The sequence below is a fragment of the Octopus bimaculoides genome, chromosome 11 (genome assembly GCF_001194135.2).
Source record: "Octopus bimaculoides isolate UCB-OBI-ISO-001 chromosome 11, ASM119413v2, whole genome shotgun sequence".
Classification (NCBI taxonomy): domain Eukaryota; kingdom Metazoa; phylum Mollusca; class Cephalopoda; order Octopoda; family Octopodidae; genus Octopus; species Octopus bimaculoides.
The window spans coordinates 43,061,733-43,079,226 of NC_068991.1; the positions used below are offsets into that span (position 1 = coordinate 43,061,733).

Sequence of the window (17,494 nt, forward strand, 5' to 3'; positions counted from 1 at the left end):
CACACACACACACACACACACACACACTCTCTCTCTCTCTCTCTCAGAATTTAGTTACTTCTTGAACTAAATTTTTGTTAATCATACACTATGAAAGTTCAATTTTAATCATTTTAATATATTTAAAGTGGATATAGATTAACTTTATCAATATTTGATGAGTACTTTAAGATTTAAACCTTTTTATTTCTTACTATAATTATTCCTTCTAATTCAACACATCCTTCCACAAAGAAATTAAGTGCTTCACTTATTCTACAGTATAGTTACTTCACTATCTATTCTGGCATCTCAAAAACTATCAAAGTTAGAAAATATTTTTGGATAAATTATTTACTCTGTAGATTTCTTTCTTCGGATAGTGCCAATGCTAGGGAACTACCTTTAAAAAAAATTTTTGTCAGAATTTTTTCTTGTTCAGTCTTTATATTTGGATGTATGCATATGCTAAGTAAGCTATCAATTGTAGGAAAAGTAAAATAAAATAGAAATATATTCTCAAGCATATTGACATGGAAACCTAATTTATTTCAGTTGTCAATGGTTATAGCCATTTAGTAGTACAAAATACATTCAGATATTGACAATAGTCGAGAAACTTTTCATTAGTTTTCACTTGGTTTTAATATAGGGTCAAATATTTCTTTTGCTAATGTAGCAGAAAGGGAGAATTACGCATTGAATATGCCCTGTTTGTTTTGTTTTTTTTTAATTTTTATGTCCAACTTTAGATTACTTGCCTACATACTCTTTCTTCCTGTTACTCAATTGTTCAGACACCAGCTCTTCTACTTAATGATTATTTTTTATATATGTCATTACCTGATCAATTTCTTGTTTCATAGAAAATCAAAAATAATTTTCTCTATTAACCCAGCTGTATTTATTTAAAGACAGTACTAAAATTATTTCTTTTCAGTAATTCTTAGTGCATTTAATTCTTATGTTTTATAGAATAGCAAATGAGCCATCTTGTCATTCTTGACTACTTATCACTTAAAAGGCTCTCTATATCTTGTTACTGACACTGCTCTGTCACCCTGCCAAAGATGTTTTATATTCCATGAGCCAATCCACATAACTGTGAAAAGAAGTACAGATCACTTTCATAGGTAACAAGTACTTTGTTAGTGACATGTCACATTAGCTTTCAGTTTGGGGTTCAAATTCTTCCTGGGAGGTAGCTGGTTCTCAATGACTAAACTATGTATCAGCTCCAGAATACTTTGCCTGTCAGTCAGAGTGAGCAATTTTTAGTAGCTATCAACATTCACAGGAACCTTGTAATAGAAAATCTTGCTCAAATAATATTTGCTTACTCATCCACCATGCACTTGGATTCACTCTCCACATTCACTCCCAATAGTCACACACTAGCTCTTCCACTCGATCATGCATTAACTCTTCTACTCACTCATGTACTAGCACTTCCACTTGTTTTTCTACTTACTTACACACTAGCTCACTCAAACTCTTCCACTCTCACACGCACTAGATCCTCCACTCTCACACACACTAGCTCTTCCACTCTCACGCACACTAGCTCTTCCACTCTCACACACACTAGCTCTTCCACTCTCACACACACACTACCTCTTTCACTCACATGTACTAGCTATTCCACTCTCACGCACTAGCTTTTCCACTCTCACGTGCACTAGCTCTTCCACTCTCACGTGCACTAGCTCTTCCACTCTCGCGCACACTAGCTCTTCCACTCTCGCGCACACTAGCTCTTCCACTCTCACGCACACTAGCTCTTCCACTCTCACGCACACGAGCTCTTCCACTCTCACGCACACTAGCTCTTCCATTCTCACGTGCACTAGCTCTTCCACTCACACACGCACTAGCTCTTCCACTCACACGCACTAGCTCTTCCACTCTCACGTACATTAGCTCTTCCGCTCCCCATCGCACTAGCTCTTCTGCTCCCACACGCGCTAGCTCTTCCACTCCCTCGCACACTAGCTCTTCCGCTCCCACATGCACTAGCTCTTCCACTCTCACACACAGTAGCTCTTCCACTCATGTACTATCTCTGTTGCTCATCTACTCAAATACAATATGCATCCATTCACAGCCACTCGTAATAGGAAATTTCATTCTTATTCTAATGTTGAATGAGAATTTTGTATATAAAGATATTTATGATCTTTAAATAATCTATAGTAATATTACATATTGTCTCATTATGGATCTCATATTTACTATATGAACTAGCTTTATTATTTGTTCAAAGCCAAAATTAATTTAGTGTTTTATTTCTTTTTTCTTTTACTCGTTATTTATCATAATGTTCCTACTTGGCTCATCTTCAATTGTCGGTATTCAGTCCATCATTGTTGAACATTTCACAAGAAGCAAAATCAGCTGTTATCTTGCACTTGAAGTTTATCTTTAACAGCTTCTCTCAACTAGCACTATAAATGGGCCAAATTCTCCCAGCTGCTTGGCTTCATGCCAGCTTCGCTCTCTACTGCCAAACAATAGCAAGCTGGATGTATTGTGTAGTGAAAGTACATCAACTGAATTCTTCAGTAATTTTATATCATAGGAAATTATTCTTCTACTTATACATACTTTTGTCCTAAAATATCTAATTTTTTTAAAAACTCTTGTTTTAAAAAAAAGGTAAATCACTGATATAAAAGGGTTTTTTTAATGTTTTATTGTATTTATACTTTAGGTCTTTTTTATTTTAGTTTCATGTTTTGTCATGTGAAAGCAATATCTTATCACAATATTGACATATATGATTAAGGATATTCTTTTATTTGCCATATATTACTTTTTTTTACTTATTTGTTGTTGTTTTATGAACAAAATGAGATACCTTAGATTAATTCTAATTTCCAGATATTCTATAAAAATAGCTATTTAATTTTCCAATATTACTAAACAAGTTGGTTCCATGTAGTCTAATTAATGCTGGTTAATTTTCATGAGAATTTCTAGCCGATAATAGTGATTAAATGGGGTTTTTTTTATTGTCAAGACATATGTCCTTTTTTATAAAGGAGAATGACTATATAATTGAATGTATTGACCTATGTATATAACTGTTGCTTATTTTTAAAATCTTAACCCTTTGCCTGTCTATTGTATCACATGTGACACACAGGACATATTTCCCTGGCATCCATGCATCATATATGATACACATGCTCAATTTGTTTCAACTGTCAGAGTAACTTGGGATGTATGGAAGGAGAGCTTTTTATTACTCAGAACATGTGAAATAAGGGCTAACTGAAAGTATAAAAACAAGCATTCAGAAAATTTTATGAAAATGCTGTGGGCAGGCAAAAGTTAAAGGCTGGAAGAAACAACATAGTTGACTACAGTCATATTAGAAATATGGCAAGCTGAAGTAGATACTGCATACTGTTTGGACTGAACTTTTCTCTGTCTTTCCTAGTTATTTTTTTAATAAATGATTACAAAAATTCTTTTACATAGCAAAGAAGCTTAACATTTAGAGGAGGTAAAATGAAAAGTTGCATTGCTAATAAATTTGAAAAGGCATGAATACCCTGTGTGAAGTAGAATGAGCTTGATTACTATAGCAATAAGCATAGTTAATAATAATAGTAATAATAATGATAATTTTTTTAAATAGGTGTACTTTTCAGCAAAATAACTCTCAGATGCACAAATAACTGTCTTTATTCAAACTTGACACAGAATCAAGCACAATAACTTGTCAGTCTTCCAATCTGTTGCACAAACTCATTCATGTAGTAGTTAGTAGTATTAGTTTTTATTTATGCATAGATGGCAAAATATAGTTGATTGAACTATAATATATAAAACTGATACTTTTATCAAACTTGGAAGGAGTGTTAACAGTAGAGTCAGTCTCAATGTGAATTAAGCTTAGAATAGTTGGGCACCAAACCAGATTGCTTTGTCTGGGGTATCTCCAACTGTACTAATTTCACTATCTCTGTAGTTGTTAGAATAATAATTTTATTGTAGTAACCATGTTTTTTAATACAGGTATACAGCCACAAATTTTTAGTGGTGCAGTAACAGTTAATATAATAAATCTCAGTATTTGGCTGGTTCATATTTTATTTATCGTAACCTTGCTGGCATTTTGAACTCAGAACTTAAAAGAACATGACTGAATACAGGAAGACATTTAATCTATCATTCTACTATTTCAGCTATCTGCAGCCCTTAATAATAATAATAGTAATAATGTTTTGTTTTTTATTGTTTTCTTGTTTGTTTTTTGTAAATATAATATTGATTTCCTAAATATGCATAAAGTTTTCATTTTATAGAGAAGACTGGAAATAAAAGATAGTTTTCATATTTGTCAATACAAAAGGTTTTAGCAGTGAAATTGCAAACTCACTTCAGACTGGAAGCTCATAAACTCTGTTATGAGAATACTCATTGTTGATCCCAGTTCTGACCTCTGTGATCTCTGACATTGCTAAAGGGCAACAGATTTGGGAAAAGTTGGGAACAATTTAGTTAACTTATCACTTCCAGGTATATGAAAAGCAAAGTTGAATCTAGAAAGATTTGATCTCAGAATGTAAAATGTTGAAACTGTATGCCCCGAAGCATTTTGTTTGGCGCTCTATTGTCTATCACTTTACTATCCTCCAATTATTATATAATAGTAATCCTATCATTATATAATAATAGACAGTGCCTAGCTCAGTGGTTAGAGCATCAGGCTCACAACCATGAGGTACTGAGTTCGGTTCCCAGACCGGGTTGTGTGTTCTTGAGCAAAACACTTAGTTTCACATTTTCACGTTGCTCCGGTTCACTCAGCTGTAGAAATGAGTTGCAACATCACTGGTGCCAAGTTCTATCAGCCTCTGCCTTTCCCTTGGATATCACTGGTGGTGTGGAGAGGGAAGGTTGGTATGCATAGGCAACTGTTGGTCTTCCATAAACAACCTTGCCCAGACTTGTGCCTTGGAGGGTAACTTTCTAGGTGCAATCCCATGGTCATTTATGACTGAAGGGGGTCTTTATATAATAATAATTTAATAAGTTTGTTGCAAATCTACATGGTGCTAAGGAACTTGTAGCTAAGAAAGCAGTTATATTAAATTATCTTTCGTGTGTATTTTTTAATTGGCCAAAAGAAGTTGAGCTTGGCATAAATTGAACCATTTTAGAGCTCTGATATTACCTCAACTCTAATATTGTTTTATTGCTGATTAGATGACTGTTTCAGAAAAAAATACTTCTTAAGCCTGAAATCTCTTATCTTCATTGGCATACATCTTCTGGATAGAGCTTCCTATAATGTTTGTTCTGTGAGGATTATACAGAACAGTTTCTCCCCACTTGCTCCAAGCTCATATGAAACCTGACTTTTCAAGAAATGCTGAAGTGTTACAGTCACACCTTTCTGATCAACATTAGTAAAGGATGTTAAATAGCTTCAACCCTGTACTGAAATCAGATAGCAATCTTTGTTTATTTGTGACTTACCTTGCTACTCTTCATAAAACCAAGTTATTGCTGTCGTTTATTCTAGATTACATTGCTAACACATGATTTTGGTGATAAACAGGTCAACTGATGCACTATCTTCTTAACAACTTCACAGAGTCTGTGTTTCCTGCTCTCATAATCCTATCATCAGTTCTGTGCTGTAGCCAGCCATATGCAAGGAACTTAGCTCTTTCTGGGTCACTTCTTGCTATAGTGGTTCTATTATGAGAATGTCTTTGTATATCTAGGCATATAAAAAGACCTATTTCTGTGCAAGAGATGGAAAGGAAACTAAAAATTGCTGAAGCAAAGTTATGCAAGGATCATTTCAGGATAATGAGAGTAACTTGCCTAGTTTCTGATACCAAATTGATAATTGTTATTGTGTCCTGCAGAAGAGTGTTCCATTCTTACTGCCTTAGATTTTACTGCTCGATTGATTACCAAGGCAAAAGAGGAATTGCTTTAAATAGTCATGTCACTGAATTGAAATTTATTTGCTTGACAATTCTTGAAAATTTTTAGTCTGCTACAGTTAGTTTAGGATTCTGACAGGAAATTCTTTCCCAACATACTACAAGTCTAGAATAAGCACCAAATATTCTGAGAGAAAATTTCCTGTCTTTGAAAAATAATATAAAGTTAAGCAATAATCCTCTAGACATTTGCGGATTAACTTTATCATAATTTTGATAAAATAAAGTAATATTCAGTAACATTTTTTTTTTTTTTAACCACTATAACATGGCTGTTCTATAAAGAACAATGTCACTACATTTTAACCCCAAGGAAACATCTTTTCCAGCTGGTTAACAACACACAGCCTGTGTCCGATATATTGTGAGTAAGGGAGCAAATCATTCCCCTCCAGCTTGGTAAGACCAGTAGATCATGGTTTCTGGGTCTTCACCCTTCATTGGTACTGGACACTTGCCTGTTAGAGATGGCAGTCAATCATACCTACTCATAATATATAAACAGAGAAGTGGCAGACAGCCACTGATCTCGTAACAAGCAAAGTAGCTAGTTCTAAAATTTCTAAACAAGTTACCATCTAGTATTGTTACTACTTATATCTCATTTAGAGATTTTAGAAGTAGCTACTTTGCTCCTTAGAGATTTTAAAACTAGCTACTTTCCTCCTAAAGTAATATTGTTTGATATTAAGCAACAGTTTATTTTAGTTTGAAATGTTTGTTTTTGTAAAGTTATATTTTGCTTGTTTGTATAATAGAATAGATGAATTAGTAGACACTTGAAAATTGTCATTTATTTTAACCATTAATAAATATATATTTCTCAAATTATCTTGTCAAACTAATCCTTGATTATTTTTCTTTATATATATAATACTCTACATATTTCATCTCCATTCTGAATTTATATATTCCAGCCTGATGATGGGGCTGCTTCTGCTGCTGCTGCTGCAGGTGCTGATGGTGCAGGCAATGCTGCCCAGGCAGGGATGAATTCACTGGCTAGGCCACTAATACCTGGAGCTGAGAACATGATGAGTGAGATGCAGCGGAAACTGGCTGCAAGACGTGCCAAGACTGAGAACTCCTCACAGGTAAAAATCATGTCAAGTAGCACAACTCAGTATGATAGAATGTACATTTTAGTTCTGTACAAAAGACTAAATCAAAATATTTCTAGTGAAAAATGATAGATAGTCAATACACAGAACGGTTTGTGTTGGAAATGTCACAAGTAGATTCATATAGTTTCCACTCTCATAAACCAAGCCTAGAAAGTATACCCTATTCTTAAGCTTAACTGTCACTCACTGCAAAGTAAGAGTACTTAAAGTATTTTGGTTTTACCTACATGAGATTTGCTTTTCTGGGAAATCTTATGTAGAAAAAGAAAATATTTGATTTGCGTATTTTGTAACTTTTTTCTTTCCTTTTCCATACCATTATCCGCCATACCACCACTCAACTTGAGTTCAATTAATTTTGGTTGATTAACAATATGAACCTTCTGCCAAGCCATATTGAGCCAGTGTGGCAGAGAAGGCTTATCAAACTAGTATGATCTCAAGCTCAAACTCATGGAGTGAACATACTGAGGCCTTCATCCTGCATTGGACTGAACATAGGCAATCCAATCCAATTTAACAATATGAACAGTGATTGTTGTCATCAACAACATTATCATCAACATTTCTGCATGCTAGCATAATTAGATTGGGTGTTCTAGGATTTTATCTTCTGCAGTTGTAGATAGCAGAAACCTTTGTTACAGTTCACTACTTTTGTTACGTTGGATGAACTAACTAGACAGTTTGTAGTTAGACAGTTTAGTTTGCTTCAAGAATTTATGGAACAACTTTCTAACCTACCAACCTATAGTATATCTTAACACATTATGATGGATGGCACTTCAATTTGGTGGTGGAGTGGGTCTTCCAAAGACACCGACAGTGATCTAAAACATATCAACACTGGGGATTGACTTGTTCCAAAATAGCAAAGGATGGGTAATGTAAATAAGATCACATTGGTTTATTTCTTGACATTTTAAGCATGGGAATAAGGAACAAAACTATGCAGCTACAGTTGCATGGATTTTATAGTTCTGCAAATTTTACTTATTTACATTGTGATTGTAAATAAATTTAAGAATCAACTCTTTAGTTGCAAGTTCATATTCCATTTCAGGTATTTTGTTGTTTCTATTATAGTTGGAAAATAACATACCAGTCCTTGAGTAGCTGCATGTAGTAGACTGTTATCTAGACTAAAAGAGGTTTAACCCACCCTGATATAACACAATGTTCTGAGGATGAGTGAGTTAAGAGTGCTGGAGTGGAAATAGCACAAGACTAACCATCTTCAAAAAACAGGAATTGCTAATCTTGGTAGAAAAGGCTGAGAGAGGAGACAGTACATTAATGGACCAGAAGTTGAAGTACGTTGGGAAGTATTATGATATCAATCAGTCAAGTGGCTTTTACATATATAGAGCTACATTACCCAGTGTGTGCCTCTCTTTTGAAGGTAGTAAGTTGTGACTGCAGGAAATAGCAACCAAATCTCCCTCAAATTACAGCTTAACTATCTTCAGAAAGGAGGAATACATTGGGTAATGTAGTTTTAGACAGTCTTCAAAAAGAACAGAGCAAGAAAAGCAAAAATAAAAGGCTGCTCAACTGATTAAGCATGAAGTCACTCACCAGTACACTCTAACCTCTGGTCAACAGATGTGTTGTCTCCTCTCTTCACCTTTTCTACCGCTATTACAACAGTCTCTTACCACCTCCACTGAAGCATTCCTAATTCACTTATTACCCATCACTACCAACCTTGGGGTCAGCCTTAACCAGTAAGCTCAGGCCTTCCTCTGCAGATTGTTGAGCCTCTGGAACATCCTTGTTTATGTCTTCCCTTTGGCCATCAACTTACAAATGTTCAGGAGGGACATTATAAGTTGAACTTAGTGGTCTTTGAAGGCCATAGGCACAGTCCCTTCCTTTAGACCTACAGAAATTAAATTTCAAAAAAATGTTCTTTAAGAAACTTGTGGATTCATGAAAAGATTATTTTATATGAATTGTTTAAGCATGTTTCTTCATACCTCACCTCCTTTTTACAGTTTGCTATTGTAGAAATTAACAAATATTTTGTTAATTTTATTACACTAATTAAAATTTTTTTTTATTATTATAGCTTGGAAAAGTATAAACCTTGTTTAGCTAACTAACTTAAGGTGATCTATTGTGCCACATGGCTCAGTGGTTAGAGCGTCGGGCTCACAATCATGAGGTAATGAGTTCAATTCCTGAACTGAGCTGTGTGTTGTGTTCTTGAGAAAGACGCTTTATTTCATGTTGTTCCAGTTCACTCATCTGTACAAATGAATTGCAATGTCACTGGTGCCAAGCTGTATTGACCTTTACCTTTCCCTTGAATAACATTGGTTGCATGGAGAGGGGAGGCTGGCATGCATGGGCGACTGTTGGTCTTCCATAAACAACCTTGCCCAAACATGTGTCGCAGAGGGTAACTTTCTAGGTGCAATTTATGACCAAAGAGGTTTTTTACCCTTTTACCAAATGACTTAAACTATTTCTAGTAGAAGTTACTGCTTTTAAAATGATTTTAGAAAGTACTTTGTTTTTATGAATAATACTCTGTCATTTCAAACTGTAATGTGTTATTTCCCATTCTAGGAAGCAGACAGCAGCTCATCTTCTCCTGAAGTTAAAAAGAGTAGGGACAAGACTACAACCAATGGTAATGGGAACAAATTTAACCAAGCTCAGAATGGCTCAGAATCACCAAAAGTTACACAAAGGTTTGTTGCTGGATATTGTGTTTCATTTTGATTTAAGACTTTTACACTTATACTCACATATTTGCCACAGCAGAATTCACATGGATAATTCAGCCTATATAGATAATTGCTATTTATTCTTGGATCCCATTTTTTTTTAACAGTTAAACTGCTGCTTTTTTTTTTAATGATAACCTCTCTGTAACTGAGAAGTTGAAATAAGGTTGTATTTGAAGGTAGTCATTTTCCTCTTCCTTGAACTGGAACTAACCAGAATTTAAAGAATACAAATTGACACTAATAATATTAGATTGCTGTTGGCCTAAATTTTAAGACTACTGGATGTATATTGCATTGAGAACAGCCTTTATCAAAGTGATGTCCTTGTATATTTGTTGTGACTCAGTAGTTGGCTCTTTCAAATAAACTTATGTGGCTTCTTCAGGGCACAAAGATTGAATAGAGATGTGGAATATTAGTTTTATCATCCAGTGACAAAACAGGAGTTTCCAGAACTGTATAGTAGGCAACCGTTTTTCAGATGTGGACGTGGGCTCTGCTTGGTCTTTTTTTCAAGTCTTAAACAACATGCATTTACTTCAATTTGGAAGTAATTACATAAAAGGTATTCTTTTTGTCACCCCATCTTCGCTCAAACCAGGATTCAACAAATGAGTGCAGCTTAAAGTCCTGATAGAAGCATTTATAATAATAAAAATTTAATTTCTTCTGTGTTCCAAATTTTTTTACATACAAAATGTTATTTTTATTTTTGTTATGAAGGATCAACCCTGTTGTTCCAGTACCGTAAGTTTTGTGAACTCATTTCCCTCCACTTCATTCCTTTAATGGTTTACTAGAATCTTACCCTTGCTTCATCATCTCGTCTAATCCTCCTGTAAAGTACTGAGGAGATATAAAGGAATAATAGAAATAAGTGTTTACAATTTCCCTTAGAAAATTAAGTTATATTGGGAGTTTTAAGTTTATTACTTTTATTTATTAATTTTTTGAGTGTTCATACCAATAACTTCATAGACTTTCAAAAGCTGGGTAATGCATGTGAATTTCACATTCAATTTGAAATGTTGGAAGTTTGTTCAGAAGAGAAGCATTCTCTTTCTACCACTAAGTAGTAAATACAAAAGGCTGGAATGTAATGCCACAGAAGGAATTTGTCAGTTGATATTTGAAGGGAGGGTAATAGCAGTAAGCTGGCAGAATCGTTAGCACACTGGACAATATAGCTGGTGGAATTTCATCCATCTTTATGTTCTGAGTTCAAGTTCCACCAAGGTTGACTTTGCCTTTCATCCTTTCAGTGTTGGTAAAATAAGTACTAGTTGAACACTGGGTTTGATGTAATCAACATACTCCTGTCCTCAAAATTTCTGGCTTAGTGCCAAAGTTTGAAACTAATATTTGGAGGAGGTTATAATGCAGATGAGGGAATTTCAAATGAATGCTTTTAGTAAGAGTGTAGTTCATGAGTATCTTTATAATAGCACTAATTTCTTCCCATGAAGATTATAGAAAATAGCTTATTTCTCGTATCAAAATCTCTTCATCTCTCTTGAATCCTTGAATCTCTTCAATCCCACACCTTTCTATTCTATCTCAAGCCTGTTGCCTAATAATGAATAATCTATATATTTCTTTTCATCCTGCCTCTTTGAAATTCCTGACTACCTAACTACTATTATCATGAACAGCATAATAGCTGGACATGATTTCATAGAAAACTGCAAACAAATGACACTGCCTATATCACAAAGACACTCATTTTACAACTGTCACACAATATAAAGACAAAGTGATTCAAACATACTTACACACAAGAAATTATGGCATAGCATAATTATGCTATGCCATAATTTCTTGATAAGCCTCAATTGCATACAAAATTTGAAGTTTGGTTTTAATTTCTCATTGAAGCCATTTATCCCTTTTATGAAACTAATAATTTTACTCCCTTATAGTTTAAACTTGGGCCTATGAGCAGGTTGATAGAGAAAGAAAGCTTTATAGTTAGCAGATGCACCAGAATAGTTAGCTGTGGTTAGCTTGGAAGGAAATTGTAAAAGTTTAGGTTACTGTGCTTCTACTGTTAACAAACGTATTATCTCTCTGACCGAAAGGCAGATTGTATGATGCTTGCATACAAAGTGCATTGTTGCATGGTAGTGAAAACATGAGCATTGAATGTGGGTGATGTATGAAGGCTGGAATGAAATGAGGTAACCAAGCTTTGCTGGATGGGTACTGTTTAGTGTGTTTGAATGACAGTGCACAAATGGACTGAATCTAAGAAGAATCAGATGTAGCGAGAAAGAGAGGAGACTGCACTGGTATGGACACGAGATGTGTATGGAAGGTGATAGTTGGGCGAAGAAGTGCCAAGCTATAAAAGTAAAAGGAACCTGAGGAAAAGATGGCAAGAATTAGTGAGAGTTGATCTTGGGATTTTGAATTTCACAAGGGAGATCTCAAGAGGCTACTGCAGCATAGTGTGCTGGAGAAAATTATCATTTATGTGAAGTCATCAAGTAAACCAAAGATAATAGCTAAGCAAGAGTTAACATATTTAATGCAGAGAGCATTGAATGTTAATAAGTAGTAGTTACACAGCAAAGTCTGGGAGATAACTCTAGATATGCTCCTGTTTGATTACTTATCAGTGATTCATAGACTTCATTGTACTTTCAAGCAAGGATAGTTTATACAGTTTAGATATGGTTAAATCACATGTATTACAACATTGAGTGGTTTTATTACCAGTAATAATGATCAAGGCACTGCATTAGCAGAATCAGTAGAGCAGTAGACAAAATACCTTGCAATATGTAATTGCATGCCTATACATTCTGAGTTCAAATCCCACCAAACTGAGATCAATGTAATCAACTGTTCTATCCCTGTAACTGTATGACCTAATGTCTATGTAAGAAACTATTATTATTGATAATGATAGTGGCAGCATCACAACTGTGAAAATATGCACTTAGTAAATAACTGACTGAGATGCCTTATATGTAATTTGGTGCTTCATTATTCCCAGTTCAAATCCTTCTTGAAACCAATATGCTGGGAGATGTACTCAGTCAACACCTCTCACTATAAAATTAACTTTGTGTCAAAGAAAAATCTTTTCTAAAGCATGTATCTAAGATTCCAACTAAAATTTAATCATTTATTATTATTATTTATTATATTCTTCTATCATCAATTTTCTTTTGACTGATTTCATTTTACACATTTACAAGTCATAGTTTAATTATTGACATCAGACAGTTTAAAGCTTTCAGTATTCTACGTTCTCCAAACATCATTTTTTAAATTTATTTATCTATTTTAATCTTTGTAAAATTGGATATTGCTTAATGGATTGACACTACTAGTTGTACCTAATAGATATGTAGTTATGTTCTTCACAAAAAAACAGACTTGGAGATCTTGTTCATTGGAATAATGTATTTGTGAGTGAGATTTCTTTATAGATGAAATACTACCACTATTCCTGTTTCTGCTAGAGACCAATTAAAACTCCCAAAAGAGAGGATAGTACAAATGAAGGAATGAATCCAGTCAGCTTACTGCACAAACTGATGTTTTTATAATGACGGTCTGACTGGCACTGATCAGGGTGAAAACCAGTATTAATGGCAAAGATTTGCAAAATCTGAATGTGTTAATTTATGGTCAGTTTGTAGATGCTGTAGGAGATGATATTACATATGTTGTAATAAATGAGTTTACAATATGTTCCTGTATGCCATCTGTATGACTGGGAATTGTACATAAGATAAGGATCAAATGATGTGCACAAACAATGAATCCTATATCAGCAGATGACTTGAAAATCATATCTTGAATCACAGACCTTATTCCAATGGCCCAAGCTCTTTATGAGCCTGAGGAGGCTAACAGAAACCATTTCAGTATTTGGTGAGGAAGGGGTAGTTACTATATAGAGACTGGTTTCTGTTATGACCCAATGGGTTATAGAATATTTACTTCTTGTATTTATAGCATGAAGTATAGCTCTATGGATAAAGAGTCCACGGCTCTAATCTCTTGGGAATGAGGGAAAATAATTATATTATGTACTAATTGCATTTAACAGTTGGACAAGCCTTTTTAGATTTTTTTTTCATGTTCTCTTAAGAACTGATAAAAAAATATATATGAAAACATGAGGTTTGTTTAACTACATTTAGTACATAAAATAAAATTTTAAAAATTTTCTTTTGCAACAAGACTGTTGTGGATTTTATTTCTGCATAACTGCACCCCATATATTGCAGTGTTGTACTACACTGTATTATATTTTTTGAAGGCAAACAGCATGCATGGGAGGTAAGTTGCTAATAAACTGACTGTGTCCCAGTTTTAATTCAGCCATATTTTCACTTCATTTACTGAAGCTCCATGAGAGCATAGAAATATGGCAACTTCTATCGGTCCAATTGAAGTTATTTGAAATTGTCACCTATTAACAGATTGCTTTAAGTAAAAGTACAAATAAAACATAAGTCCTTTTGTTAATGAGTCTGTTTAACCATACTTGTTGAGACAATAGTAAGGTTAATATAGTTGTTATTTGGTGTTAATTATTACAATGTAGTGATTGAACAAGACACATGGGCAGAGAGAGAATTCCACAAGGTTGCACTTCTGGAGAAGGACTAAATAGTTTACAGAACTGTCAATTGTGAATAACTGATTATTAACTGAAATAGAACAATATAGTTCATATTTATTTAAAGGTATTTCAGAAAAAAAAAATTGGAAAAGAAAACCATAAAACATTAATTGAAACACATTCTAAAACTCCAATAGAAAAAATGATAGAAATGGTGTAGAGAAGATTTAATGCCTTATTACTAGACTCCTAAATTATTGTAAATAAGTTTGGCTACTATGAGTCTATTCTATGGAAGTGTTCCACTTAGTGTTTGGCAGTTATAATAATGGAAGGATTTACAAGTTTAGCTAAAATTGATATACACTTTAACCCTTTAGCATTCCGATCACTCTGTCAAATGTAATGCTTATTTAATTAGATTGTTTTGAATTAATCAAGCATTATCTCATAGCTTTGAGATTCCAAGGATATGACTGTTTATTTTTAGGGTGACATTGTAGGGTAGGTGTGAGAGGTTGGATCTGACCTGTTTGACCAATAAAATAAGTAGAATATTTTGGCCAGATCTGGCTGGCTTAAATGTTAAAAGTTTAAGTACAATTGAGTGTAGATTATTATATTAGCAGAAGAGATAGACATTGTGCTTAAGATTTTCATTTACATATTGTCAGATATCATTATGTAAACCAGAGTATGTGTAAACAGAGGGAAGCTTTTATGACATTAAGGCTGTCCAAACTCCAGCACAAAAATATTATTTTTAAAAACAAAAATCTGTTTGTTTCTGTTTTTCAGACAAAAGCTTTCCTTGACTGGTCAAGAAATTATCACTGTATCTAATGGTGGGGGCAACACATCCGGTGATTTTGAATTGCTGAAGCAGGAGATTGTTGCAGAAATGAGAAGGGAACTGCAGAAAGTAAAACTTGATATTATTGATGGTAAGTTACTGATCACTTCTCTCAAACCTCATATTTACTTCTTACATCTACCTATATCAGTGGAGGCGCAATGGCCCAGTGGTTAGGGCAGCTGGCTTGCGGTCACAGGATTGCGGTTTCGATTCCCAGATCGGGCGTTGTGAGTGTTTATTGAGCGAAAACACCTAAAGCTCCACGAGGCTCCAGCAAGGGATGGTGGTGAACCCTGCTGTACTCTTTCACCACAGCTTTCTCTCATTCTTACTTCCTGTTTCTGTTGTGCCTGTAATTCAAAAGGTCAGCCTTGTCATGCTGTGTCACACTGAATATCCCCGAGAACTACGTTAAAGGTACATGTGTCTGTGGAGTGCTCAGCCACTTGCACGTTAATTTCACGAGCAGGCTGTTCCGTTGATCGGATCAACTGGAACCCTCGACGGAGTGCCAACAACAACAACAACTACCTATATCAATCATAAACCTACTGTGTTCTTATCTTCTACTACTAAGGATCTACCTAATGTTTTCTGCTACCACTTTCTTAATTTGTTTTTTGCAGTAATATTAAAAGTTATGTAGGTATACTGTAAAGATGGTGGAAGTTTTTACCACTAACTACCATCTTCAATACAATGGATCTACCTGGCTTATACAACTACCTCTATGGATTTACCTGATTTTACCTCCACTAACATAAACCATAACCAACATGCCTAACTTTTGCTGTCACGACCACCAACATAGACCTTCCTGGATCTACCTTGCTTTTACTATCATGACCAACATAGACCTACTCTTCTTTTACCACCATATCCAACATGGACTTACCTGGCTTGACTTTTAACACCACTACTAACATGGATCTAACTGGCTTTTACAACAACCAACATGGAACAACTGTTTTTTACCACCACGAGTACTGTGGACCAACCTGGCCTTTACTACCACAACCAATTCAAATCTACATGATTCTGATCACCATTGTGAAACTACCTATCATGTTTTATTTATTTATTTGTATATATATTAACAGATATGTGTGTACATGAAATATCAAGAAAAGGCAACAATCTTTTAAAAGTTTTCATAAATAATATTTATCTTTTATCCTTAGACTGTGACCATACTGGTATACTGCCTTGAAGAATTTTTGTGAAGCAAATCAACCCCAGTGCAATTTTTTTTTTTTAAGTGTGGTACTTATTTTATCGGTCTCTTTTACCAAACCACTAAGTTACAGAGACAAAATGAGACCAACACTGGTTGTCTAGTGGTGGTGGGGGACAAACACACATTTTATATTGATATATATACAACAGGCTTATTTCAGTTTCTGTCTACCAAATCCACTTGCAAGTCTTTGGTCAACCTGAAGTAGAAGACCCTTGCCTGAGGTGCCACACTGTGGGACTGAACCTGGAACCATGTGGTTGTGAAGCAAACTTCTCACCATGTGATGGATGTTTTTGTTTCTTTATGTTTCAATAACCTGACCAAAAGCTATTTCTTGATCATACAGTCTAACTATTGCTATTTGGTTGATTAGAACGAATAGCATATCTTGTTTCGCCCTTTATGAGCCCCAATTGAGCAGAGCTATAGTCAAAGCCATTCCAGCCACAATCATGCTACCTTTTTCTGAAAGGAATAGATTATTAATGCTTTTCTTCTAATAGGGTGTAATTTGGAGGAGATATGGCTGCTATTTTTGGTAGGTCACGTGACCACATAGAAGCTGCCTTAGTACCTGCAGTGATATTTAACCCTTTAGCATTTAAACTGGCTATGTCCAACCCCTTCTGCTTTAAGTTCAAACTGGCCAGGTCTAGGCTCTCACACCTACCCTACAATGTCATTCTAAAATAAACAATAACATCACTGAAATCTCAAAGCTATGAGACAATACATGATTAATTCAAAACAATATGAATAAGTAAGCATTACATTTGGCAGAGTAATTTGAACGCTAAAGGGTTAATCTTTATTTTATGAAGTCCATGTTCCAGCACCTTAGTTTACTGAACTAACTAATGGGTATCTATTTCTTAACTTGGGTTCACTTGGAAGAGAATGGAGGGAGAATTAAAATTTTTTTTTTTTTTTGTCTCTTCAGAAATCAAATCAGTAGATAGGGTATATATATAAAAGTGAATACCTAATTTATTTTTTCCTTCCTTTT

At 34.6% G+C, this 17,494-nt stretch overlaps 1 protein-coding gene across 2 annotated transcripts in view; it reads left to right on the forward strand.

Moving 5' to 3' along the window:
• Positions 1 to 17,450, forward strand: part of LOC106873169 (ena/VASP-like protein) — a 19,606-nt gene extending 2,156 nt beyond the window's left edge. Inside the window, exons 2-5 of one of the 2 annotated variants that reach the window (XM_014920397.2) lie at positions 6,866 to 7,042; positions 9,647 to 9,771; positions 10,534 to 10,557; positions 15,191 to 17,450. In XM_014920397.2, coding sequence (XP_014775883.1) covers positions 6,866 to 7,042; positions 9,647 to 9,771; positions 10,534 to 10,557; positions 15,191 to 15,422 — 558 coding nt within the window. In that variant the 3' untranslated portion in view covers positions 15,423 to 17,450. The remainder of the gene's footprint in view (positions 1 to 6,865; positions 7,043 to 9,646; positions 9,772 to 10,533; positions 10,558 to 15,190) is intronic. The other variant, XM_014920398.1, reaches the window with a different exon arrangement.
• Positions 17,451 to 17,494: the final 44 nt, after the last annotated feature.